At 38.6% G+C, this 12,910-nt stretch overlaps 1 protein-coding gene across 1 annotated transcript in view; it reads right to left on the bottom strand.

The window, feature by feature from the left end:
• Positions 1–3,184: 3,184 nt before the first annotated feature.
• The window catches only part of RFK (riboflavin kinase), a 176,167-nt gene continuing 166,441 nt past the window's right edge, over positions 3,185–12,910 (bottom strand). The window contains exon 4 of the mRNA XM_044060854.1: positions 3,185–8,124. Within this exon, the coding sequence (XP_043916789.1) occupies positions 7,994–8,124 (131 nt within the window). The 3' untranslated portion in view covers positions 3,185–7,993. The remainder of the gene's footprint in view (positions 8,125–12,910) is intronic.

The raw sequence follows: 12,910 nt of genomic DNA, 5'->3' as shown, positions 1-12,910 counted from the left end.
TATGCTCTTGGCCAATCATACAAACAGCTCAGATACTTATCCTGGTTGGACACAAGGACAGTAACCTTCTAATAGTAACCATTTCCACCCCTTGGCTAGGAATACACCCTCAAGTCAATTGCTATTGAACTCTGTAATTCCTAGTAGTCTTGGTACAATCACTCACAAGCACACATATGACCACACTGACATTGCCTGTATTTAATGGGAATCTACTTGTAAGTTGTTTAACATGTAAGATTTAATACGAACAGCACTCATCTGCCTAATAAAATTACCTTGAGCTAGACAGTGCCACTTGTGATTCATTTTCCTAATCTACATATGGTTTTATTGGATTGCTCGTTACATACCTTTGCTGGAAGAGATAGGTCGTTTTCTACTTAATCCCAGGAGACACACCTGTCCTCATTTTTTGCAAGTTACTGCTTCATGTTAACTGTGGATATTTTAGTAAAATGTAGTCTGATGAAACAGTAACTTGTATTAAGCAGTGACTGACCTAGTGACAGATTAATTGCTGCAGGTCCTGGGTAGGATAGTGCACTTAGGTTTCAGAGTTCACTTGTTTTACATTGTTTTATTTTTTGTTTTCTTGTTCAAACACTAACTGTGCAGTGGTAGCTATATTTATGTAGTGGGCAATGTGGTCAAGTAAACTCAGTCCTCTTGTACTATTGAAAGGGTATCTCTTCTAACTTCTGTGAGTAAGTCATCCCATCCACTTCTGTGCTGTCTAAAACACCTTTCACCTTTTCATGAGCTACAATGAACTGTGTGGAGATGAGCTGACTTAGGTATATTTCTCTAATTATTCTCTTAGCTGCATGGTCCTGTGTTTCTCCAATCATTTACATTGTAGTATCCCCCTTGACCATCTAATTCCTCACTAAACTTTATCACATGGCAGCACTGTCATCACAGGGCATCAGCAGACAGATCCTCCTATTGCCAGCCTTATAGCACATGTCTCATTGAAAACAAACTTCTACTTAACCCAAAGGACTCCGTGAGAGGTGTAAATAATTAAACTGGTGTCATCTCTGTTTCAACCAATAGCACACAAAGAGCTTAACACAGTCTTACCTCAAACCTCACCAACTCAACATACATGTACCGTAAACACAAAACTGCCTTATGTCGATGCAGTTAAAAATCTCTATCCAAACCTCCTATAACTCCTAAATCCAGGCATCAGCATGAACCCTCAAAATCTACCTCCTACACACTACCCAGCATCAACAGGTCTAAACCAACATACAGTATGTTCTGACACTGCAGTAAAGACAGCTACAAAAAGTCACACAACCAGCATGGTGAAGCCCTTACAGCTGCTGTACAAAGCTTGTATGTCTGGCAATGTCCTGGTCCATAGGATACTCCATAGTTAGACATCAATATATATCAACCTGGAAGGAGATGACTGACAACACCAGCTACTTTGCTAGGTATGGCATTCATCTCTCTCTCCTCATGGTGTCCAAATACTGGCCACTACTTTCTCCGCACCATAGTACCTTTTCTAGGCAAGATCAATCTCCTCAAATTACCTACATTAACAATCAAAACCAAAACATAATTAAGGTGGTAATGCTCAGTACTAGAAGCTTTAACAAAATGCTGCACTCCTTTCAGGCATTCTTAACCACGAAAAAAATAAAAATTATATTTGATATATATATATATATATATATATATATATATATATATATATATATATATATATACTTACTGAAACATTGTTTCAGAACAGTAAAAGCACCCCTGCAGTGCAAGGATTTAATGCCTACCACCCCTTCAGATCCAACACTAAATTTGAAAATATACATGGAGGGGTGATCTTTGTTTCTAAGAAACCATTTCATCTCCATACTCATAATGCAGGACAATGACCTTGAACTCCTCCACATCCTTTTCAGGATAAAACCCAGTACCACACTGTTGCCAACTACCGTATCCATTCCATGACCATGGCAAATCATGACGCATATCTAAACAAACTGAAATCCCTAACTACAGAGTCCAATACTATCCTCCTAGATGACTTCAGCTGCCCTCCATTATATGAGAAGCCTACACCACCTCAAATAACTATGCACAAACATTCCTGGGCTTCATTAATGCTAACTCCTAACACACCAACAAGTCCAAACCTCAATGAGGGGCTCAAAAATATTAGACCCTGTTCTCACGAACTTAGCCTCTATGCTCAGCACCTGATGTTACTAAATCATTGGACACATCTGACCACTGTGCAGTAACACTTAAGTACAAGACCAGAGTTACCTTGTAACACCTCTGTCTTCAAAGACAATACAAAGACAAATCTACTCCAACTAACCGATAACCTGATGGCATTAAAACACCCTTCTCACCTCAATGACAACATCACAAAAGGCTGTATTCACAGAAATTCTATGCCCACCTTCAGGCTTGCATTGCATCCTCCTTCCTTACAAAAGACTGCCTAATTTCAGAAGAAACTCATTTAGTGGAACCCTAGTATTAATAAAAACTATGCAATAAGAGGAAGAAAGACATAACTCAATTAAGGAAAATTAACACTTCATCATCAAGAGAAGAACTCAAAAAGATCAACAGAAAACGTAGAAAGAAAACCAAAATCCTCCAAAAATAAGTACAAACCGAGAACTGCCACCCATACCAAAGATAACTACAAGCATTATTCAGGAACTTATTATTACTCATGAACCTCAGAAGTAATACCCAACAATGTTCTAAGTTAACACAAAATGACACCACATAATCATCCCCTGAGAACACAGCCAACACATTAACAGAAACATTCAACTCAAACTTTACTTCTCTATCTCTGCCCAATCATCTGCAGCATATTAATATGCTTATGCAAACCTCTTGGGCACCTCTGAGCAAGTCCTAAGTGCTCTCTCTAAGGCAAAGACCAACTCCACAGGTCTGGATAATGTGCCAAGCTGTCTTATCAGCACCAAATATTGTCTGGTTTATTCATTATTACGTCTATTCAATTTCAGCCTCTCCACTTGGACATGTCAAGGGTATGCAGAACTGCTGCAGTCATCCAACTCTAGAAAGGAGGACTCACAAGTTATCCAGAAAAACTACAGACCTATAAGCCACTCTAGCCTTCTCTGTAAGGCAGTGGAGCATATCATGGAATTTATTAACAAAGATGTAGGCAGTCTTCAAACTTTGGACCCAAAGCAGTTTGTGTTTATTAAAGGCATATCTTGCTTTCCAAACCTGCTAAGAGTTTTGGACAATTTACAGATGCACTGGATTCTGGCAAATTGTTTCACACGGCATACCTGGACTTAGCTAAAGTCTTTGATACCATTCCACATTCTGGCATCACTGATAAGCTAATCAAACTAAATGTAAATCTCTGTGTTACCTGCTGGACAGCAAACTGGCTCATTGACAGAACTCAGTCCATTTGGGTTAGAGGCACACTCTCAACCAAAAGATTAGTTACCAGCAGTGTACCACAGGGATCTGTACTGGGACCACTTTTCTTTTGTACCCATTTCTCGGATGTCAAAGTCAACAGTAAGGGCCTGTGGCTGACAAGAAGTTTGCTGATGACACACACACACACACACACACACACACACACACACACACACACACACACACACACACACACACACGGAAATTGCTAATCAAAAAACATAAGACAATTTAAAATCACAAATGATCATTAAATCAATTAGCTGGTCTACAGGTGTTTTTGAGAAGAGCATGCAGAACTGTTTAACATAAGGTAAAATAATACATAACTTGAGTGGGCTACATCCAAATGTCAGTAATAATCCAATACTAGCAATGACACAACAAGATTATCATCTAGCCAGAGAGCTACAAAACAGTCTCAGTGTGACATATCCACAAAAGTGCCAATGGTCTATCTAACAGTTTTCAAAATCCAGGCACCAAACACATACCTACTGATTACAATTTTAAAGGTTTCAGTAGTGATCTTTTGTGTAGGCAGACAATAGGCCCAGAGTTTTAAAATCTGCTGCCAAGTTAGAATTTGCAATGAACATTAACGTTGTCAAACAGCTGCATGCTACACGTATGGAAGTTTTCTCAAGTGCAGAAGTTATCCCACACATGTGGTAGTGCAAGCAGCAGCTGCACAATAATAAAGCACGTTAAATCTTTTAGGGCAGCTGGTTTGCAGGTCATGCCAATGAATCTAAGCCATCAACTGCTAGAACAGCTAGATTTCCTCTCCTATATTTCAGAGGCTTTTCATACAAAATAATTCCTTTCTTCAGGACAAATATAATACTTTACCACTGCAAGGCCAAAATGAAACAAAAAGAAATCTTGGCCTTACCAAAAGTAGTATTTATCATCAGATGCATCAGGCAGGTAGCAGCAGAAAACATTTCTTACTACACAATGAATGTGGGGAAGTGCTGCTGATTTCAAGCTTCTCAAAGCACAGAGCTGACGTATTTCAGTCAAAGTCAAGCTATCAGAATAGTTACCAAGCATTAAATCTGTGTATACAGCAACATAAATCTTTTCATAAGCTAGAGGTACTAAAGCTCTACAAGATGTGATTAAAGCTTGAACTAGAGAAAGTTCTTAATCAGTGTCTGGATCACTGCTGATGATGTTTTGCTTCCGACTGGAATGCTAGTTAACAGTGCTCAGTAACAAGTTCAGTCACCTGGAAGCCCCCAGAGGGAGATATGGTACAGTAATCTATGGTGACTCCCCTCCCTTGGGAGGGGGTCAGGAGCATAGGCACTCTTCTAGTGGTTCTCTGAAGAGGTTGATGCAGTAGCAGAATCCCAGCTCTATGAAGGAGAAAGATAAATACTATAACTGGATGTAGTGTAAAAAATTACAAATAGAGCTGGGATTTCATTGTGACCTTACCAAGCCCTGCTTCACCAAATCACTGTTATCTTAGAGTTCAAGATAGCATAAGTCCACATTTCCTGGCCAGAAAGGTATCTGCTCTTCGCAGACACATCAAGAGACTGTCTTGTCATGCATAACTGACAAGGGTTCCACTGAGGAGGCATTAACAGGTTTTGAAGACAGCAATAATCATCTCCTTCAAGATGGGCTCACTGTGCAATATAATATGGTCTGCACAGGAGTATAACGTTTATTAAGTTAAATAAAGAAGACAGCACGCTCTCCAGAACACATCCTCAAAAAATTTAGAATGCTCTAGAAGGATGCTCCAGAGATTAAAAATGAAACTTCATTGCAGTCAAATCCCTGCAGCACAAAGATCATAATACATCTCATGGAACCTCTACATAACCCAGTAATTATCTGTCCTATCAGCTGCAGAAAAACAACGGAAAAGCATTTGGAAGGGAATAACAGACTGGAAACTGGGATAATGTCTTAACCAGTAGTATGTAAAACTGATTTGCTTTTTTGACTGTTTTACGTAAAAGCATACAGGTGAAAACACTGTATCAAGCAATAGCACAGAGTATTTTCCCTCAAACCGGTGCATCAGACAGTGTGACAAAGCAGCAGGATTAGCCATAGGACTTGATTCAGTGTAAAATTTAGCACTACATTAAAACAGAATCAACTTAACTATACAGAAATACAAAATAAGACCAGAAGGCTGACTTGTATGCAAAAGATTTCCAACAAAACTAGTGGGAGCAGAACGTATATTTTCCAAGGAGGGTTTTGCTTAAAAAAGTGCAAGCATCTAAGAGACAAAGGGAGTTTCTTTAGAATGCATAAAAGTCCTAAAATCAAGCAACAAAATGAAGATGGTTATTTCCAATGTGACATATCTTAAAGTCATAATGGAAATATTTTTAGGAAAATATGACATTCTAATAAACATATCAGATCTAATATTTTAGAATGGAATACCGCAATCCAGACCCAGCAATTATATTAACTTTTAATATAGAAAACGGTCTCCTTTCACCTAGTGATTCAGCCTCAAGACAACATGAAATGTGCATAGCTTTAAGGAACATTACGTCTAAGACTGAATACTAACATACACATAACACATCTTAACCACATTCCAGACAGTGTCAACCAGTTTCAGACATACAACATAAAACACACTAGTTATGTGCTAAAATATGGTGGTGAAACTGTCAGCTGCCACATCATGTTCATGGTTGGAAAGAAAACATAAAATACTCTAAAGAATGGATCTAGAAATCAACAAAAATTCCAGTAAACCCTTTCAAGGGGGATAACTAATAAAAGAGGACAAGTGTCAACTACTTCTCACCATCATGTCAGAGCCCTTTAAGATGTCTGAAAAGCTGCCTTCCAGATTATGGAATAATATAAGGCATGGGGCAAAGCATATCTGTCCAAGGGGAAAACATAATTCTTCTTCCTGTAGTTCTTTTTGCATCACTAATGTTTACTCAGTACTGTTGAGATCTGAAACTCTCCCTTGATGTTAACTAGGCTGTGAACCTGGATCAGGCAATGAAAGTGCTGGAACAGACTAAAGTGACTGAGCAGTTGGCAGTGTGACTTTAATGGAGCCACTGATGATTCATCACCAATACAGAAGTCATCTCAAGAAAAGCATCAACAAAATTAAGGGGCAGTTACTGGACTACGCAATAAATTGCTAATGCTTCTGTGATGGCAAAATCTAAGCCTACTGTGACTGCACACTTACAGCAAAAGTATCAGGTCCTGCGTATGTATCTGCTGATAACATGCTACTTTTTAAGCGTCGGTGAACTAAACACTACCTACTTTCTCTACCAGTAGATAGCATAGTTTTGGCAGAGGCCATAAACAAATAGGCACATGAAAGGCAACCCATGCCCTTGAAAGTGGTTTCTGAAGGCATTTCCAAGGCACACACTAATGCAGATGATCTCCTCTGAGGACAAACATTGCCTTTTCAATGTCCTTCCTTTACAAATGCAGATCTCCTCCAAGGACAAACATTTCATTACAATGCCCATCCTATACAAACTTCTACAAGGCCAGAAAGGGAGCAGCACTTCAGAGAATCCAATACAAAACTGAAAGAAAAGGTATTTCTGGACTAATCTGTGTGTACTTCATAAGAAGCAATTAATGTTTCACCCTAATTAGCAACCAAGGTAAACTGTTAACCCAGCTCACATCAGAGGTACTGAGAACAAATCAAAGAGCAGCAATCATAAAAAATAAACATAACTGTTGGCAGTAAGATTATCCCTGCAGAGGCAGTAAAAAAGGACAAGACAGAAGAACATGCTCTACACATGAAAGATACTGACAATATCTAGAAATGCGAGACTTACTGTGTGGATTATTCCTTCCTTTCAAGAACTACTAAAATTGCCTGAAAGCATTCTAGAACATAGTGACTCAGACAATGGCATAACTCACTAATTTGCAATGAAGATGAACATACTAGGGAAAGACATGATTACATTAAATTAAAATGCACCTGCGGGTCTCCAATACCAGGAACCACAGGAGAGAAGTATAGGAGAAGAGTAATAATGTTCAGAATAGGAAAAGTGAAATTTGAAATGTAAATTCAGCCAATGTAAAAGGTTAATCCCATATTAAAACTGACAGGCAGATCTCCAGAAAAAAAAAAGATAGTCATAGACTGTAGGAGTAGCCACAAAAGGACTGTGGATCATAGGATAAAAATACACAATACAACAAAAAGTCATTAGAAACTTTAAGAATACACATCTCAGATAGGAGGTTTATGTACTAGTGGGTGAGTTAGAAGTGGACCTTGGGTGTGGGTAACTGATTACAGAAATAAAACACATACATAATACAAGAATAAGTCATATCAGAAGCTGTAAGGATGGACTTCTTGAATATGAGTTTTACAGTGCCTTGTGGATTACATCAGAAAAGCAAGCAGAATGACCGTCAACACAAGTTCTGAGCACTGGCTTGTTTACAAAGTGGTGTACTGGCAATTGTTTCAGTCAGCTGCATGGAACACTTTACCATGTCAGAAAACAGAGCATAGAAACTACAGAACAATCAGAATCCTTCAATGACCATTCATTATAGTTCTATCCAAAGGTGTGAAGAAACTGTCATCTTTGAGCTTCCTGTGATCATCTGATTCCAGTCTGCTAGTAGCTTCTTCAATGTCGCTATGAATTGCAGCAATCAATTCATCTGTTAGGAGGGTAAAAACGCATTGGTGAGTTCTTTTCAGCTACTTGTTCAGCTTTATGTAACACAACATAACATGAGTTGTCAGCAAGGGTGTACACAAGGTTGATAATTTTCATGCAGAGACGGTTATGAAGTAAGCCAAAAAAGTAGCAACAAAAAATAGGCAGCAATTAATGTCCTCCCAATGCCCACCTCAGGAAAGCAAATCAGTAAATAACAGGATGCTGAATTTATCCTCCTTGACCATACTTAGTGTGATTTAAAAAGGAAAACGGAAAGCTTCTGTTGCAAAAGAAATTCTGGTAAATTCTAGGCAAATGTACATCCATCTAGCCTAAATTATCCAACCATTCTTTCTTACTTTACCACAAATAAAAGATCAACATTCAGAGTGCCACTTACCTCAAAGAGGATCTGAATGCTTCTTCTTGGAACATGAAGCTTCAGGAAAGGATGAGTGTTGTGACTAAAGGTGCTTGCTAGGATGTCTGATTTAACTTGAAAGGATAAACCTAGCAGAAATATTTCCCATTTGCTGGCTCAGAAATCTTACTGTTTTTATCAAAGGGTTAATGTGTAACAAAGCTTGCACTAATGCCATCACCACTGCATGGTTTCTTACCTTACCGAAATAGGTTCACGTTTCACCACTCCCATATTCTACAGGACTAGCAGCACAGCTTTTAGTTCAAGAAGGTCGAAATGTGAAAGTATCTCAATCTGATCCCAGTACTCGTGGGTACAGCAACCTTGACATGGGGTCCTTACTTCAAAAATGTATCTGTGATAATGTCTTAGAGATAAAAAAAACTCAATTTTCTGGCTAGGTGTAGGGATTCATCACATCAGCAGACTCTAGAGGGAATGATGATTGCATTCACTGGCAGTGAACCATACACAAACACAAAAGTCCTGGGAAGATAAACTTAAGTGAATAGCACTCTGCCTCTGTCATTTATACCAAAAGGTGGAACACAATGTGTGCCAGGACTCAAATCTTAAGAAGTCATTGAGGAGTATAGCTCCTGAGCTTCTGGGCTTTGTCTGGTGGAGATGTGGAGGTGGGAAAGATTATTCTGAGACTGAGAGTTGCACACACTCACCACTATCACATTTGATCTTCAACTAAGGCCAGCATCAGTGGAAGGCCCTTAGCAATAGACTGTCATTCAACCCCAGAAGTTCTGCCTGTAATGCTGAAACTTTCACACATGACGTGCTACTCTGTGCCACCACAATAATGACCGTCAAAAGACCCAAGTGCCAGAAAGGTCCTCACCGAAGCTACGTATAAGAAAACTGAAACCATGTCCTGCACTCCCTGATTGGTCAATAAAAAAAAAAAAAAAAAAAAAAAACAAAACTTGCTGCAAAGAAAGAAACCAAGTCTTTTCACAGAAACATCTTTTCTCTGCAGCAGAATCAGATTAGATTTATTTATAATGAATATTAACCACACTGAATGCAGAAATCGAATAGAAAGCTGGAGACTACAGAATGCTGAAAGGCATGAATAAGTCATCCAAATATGAACAAACGTGCACCCCCTTCTAACAGTGCCACTAAAACACAGACATCTGTAAACAATTTAGGAACTGTTGCTAGAGAAAAGTGCAAACTGAAGGTACTGTTTTACTACTTCATATCTAAGAAATGTCTGGTGAGGTCATAAGACAGATCTAAGAAATAGTAACCTATGTTACTAAACTATGAATCAGGTTATACAAGTATTTTTCAGGTTTAGAATTAGAAGGGGAAGACCTGACTAAAAACCACTGTTCTGAGTTTCTCAACTTTGTGCTGCTTGCACAGACAAAAGACCTTGGAACTAAACTTCTAAGCTCCACTGTACCAATTTAATAATAGAAGGAACTTTGACTATTATGCCACTGGGCTAAGGGCAGAGAGCACCCTCGTTATGACCCCCATTAATAACATCTCCCATTAGAAAAATCTTTGTTCTGCACTATTAGCAATGACTCAGATACCCATAGAATAGGCTGATGAAGGAACTCTGCCAGAAACATTGTCTTGTAAAGTAAGTGCAGAACCTCTTACAACCTGAGCCCCTGGGCAAATATAAAGTAGTAGTCACAACTTGGAAAATCATAGTCCTCTCCTGCAATACATAACAGCAAGAAAAGGTGGGAAACTTAAAAAAATACCGTGAACTCTAATAGAACACCACAGCCAAACATTTGTATAAGAACTTACCATAACAGTACATGTCAAATGATTAGTGTTGCAGTATTACTAACAGATGGGGTATCCTTCCAAGGACAGCAGTGCATCCAGACATCATACCAAACCCTGGGATCCCCCCTCTTCTGCTGCACATCTGATGTATAATGTCATCCTGCACGAGGAAAGGTACCCAAGGGAAGTAACAGCATGCATTACCTCAGAACTTTCTTACTTACTTCAGTACTCAGGGGTGGTGGCATCTCTTCAACTTTGGTCAGCCAAACTATTTGTGCCCCTTCCTTAGCCATTGGGCAGATATGTATCCCCAATGGGGACACTTCCTGTTCTTTGTTATGCTTAAAAGTTTTGTACATATCATCGAAGACAGGAAACTAACTGTGGGAAGTAGGTTCCTCATAGCAATCATCATTCAAAGTGTCTTTTTTTTTTTAGGTGGTGAACACGACTACAGAGGCTGTTCTATTTGCCAGTCATTTGTACCACAGACTTAATGTAATCATATGTCTTTGTTAAAAAAATTTATATTGAGAATCAAAAGCTTAAGAAGCTTGTCAAAGGTAAGATGGCCTCTGAGTCTTTGTCTGCCAATGCCCCCGTGATGTCAACAGAAAAAAAAAAAAAGTCTATAAAACAATGCTAGAGACTTCTGATATCTAGTGTGACCCAGACATCTCCATCATGTCTCTTGATGAGACCTGGGACAATCCGTCTGCTGTAGCCGTTAAACCTATTGGGACTCCGTTGGAGGCTAATATGGCACAGCCACCTCTTATGCCCATCACATCCAACCAGTCTACTTCTGGTGATAAGGAGGAAGCCATAGCTTATTTCAAAGTGATCAGTCAGCATACCTCAGATCTTTGTCAAGGAAGAAGTTCCTTGACTGAGGTACTTTGGACTCTGAACCACCTTGTTTTGTACAGACCGATGTTACTGTTAAGAAGAAGAAGAAGACAAAACATATTGCTCCCATCAGACATCTAAAGATTCTCATAAGGAATCTTCCTCCTCCCTGATGCCAAAGAAAAAAAAAAGTCTATAAAACCAAAGCTGGGGGCAGGGAGAGGAGGAGGAAGAATGTGATGATATGCATCTTTTAAATCTAAGTTTAAGAGAAAACTCAAATGAGGAGCAGTAGCAGATTGCGAAGTGAAAGCATTTTGAAGTTGGACACTATCACAAACTAGTTCAGGAAAGAAAGATCAATAACTGGTCTCAAAGAGTTTTAATTCTTTGGCACTAAAACATTCTTAAATAAAATCCTTTTCCCAACTGGGAAGGAGGAACGGCTCCTATTACCCATTAAAACAGCATGTGGTGTAGGACGGGAAGGAAGACAAGGGTTTGGCCTTGCAGATGAAAAGGAATCCCCTGAAAAGCAGAAATTTTCACACACGGCCACCTGTATCCTATCTGGATTAGCTTAACAATCCATTTATCTGAAACAATCTAAAATGGAGATTTAGACTTTCTGGAAGGGACAAGAGAACTGCCAGAGTGTGTGCATGTGTGTGTGTGTATGTATGCGCATTGGGGGGGGGGGCAAGGTCCCTCAAAGTCATTCTGATTCATGTGAATGTCATTTGTTCAGGGGGTTCCTATTTTTTTTTTTTGGATTGGAACCTCCCTGCCACTGCTTTTTATTTTAACATCTCTTACCAGCATTCTGCTTACACTGTTTATTTGTTTTTTTTTTGGCCAAAGTTAGATGGAGGAGAAGATGATTCCTTGGAGAAGTTAAGGAAGGAGGGCTGAGAAATCTGAAAGATTCCCTGAACCAGCTTACACCTCTCATCACACTTTTTGATAACCTATGCAAGCAGGAGGTCCAAAAACTAAATCTCTATCCATGGCAGAATTTGAAATTTCATTTTTTAAACACCTTTGCTAACTTATCACTTAAGACATAGGCACATACAGTAATATAAAAAAAAAAAAAAACATATTAAATATTTTTTATATGTACACAGTAGTAGTGTCAATTATCTGAAAAGCCAATTATCCGAATGCAGACTTTCAAAGTTTTTGGGTAGGAAAAATCAAAGTTTGAATATGTAAATGTTACATATATTCACTTGTGCGTGTTTTTTGGAGTTTGTAGTCCACTTGTGTGTGAAAAATATTTTATACTGTCCACTGGAATCGCTGAATGGTTGAAAAGTGTATTCCCTGCATGCTGAAAAAACAATATTTTAGAAGTTTTTTTAATCCGGTTCTATGTATGTTTGATTATCCAAATTATCCATGGGTCCCAACTAGTTCAGATAATAGACTCCCTACTTTACATATATTTATTACGTATATTACATATATATGTTTTTTTTTCTTCATAATAATCATTTGACAACTTTTAGGCAATTTTGAGAATGCAGCCAGGCAAACTTCTTAAAGCAGCAGCAGTATCTAGAGACCTATAAACATATATGAAACAATGACTTGTGACTTGAGAAATAGAGAAAACTAACTTGCACAATGCAGATTTTTCTTCACAACAGGAAAATGACACCAACACATTCCTCATACTTTCACAACTAGTCAGGATAAACTTCAACATAAGAAACTGACAGTTTAAACTTCTAAA

Source organism: Protopterus annectens, chromosome 2.part0 (genome assembly GCF_019279795.1).
Source record: "Protopterus annectens isolate FY-2018-M chromosome 2.part0, PAN1.0, whole genome shotgun sequence".
Lineage (NCBI taxonomy): Eukaryota > Metazoa > Chordata > Ceratodontiformes > Protopteridae > Protopterus > Protopterus annectens.
The sequence above is the reverse complement of the archived record's forward strand: the minus strand, read 5'-3'. Positions and strand labels throughout refer to the sequence as shown.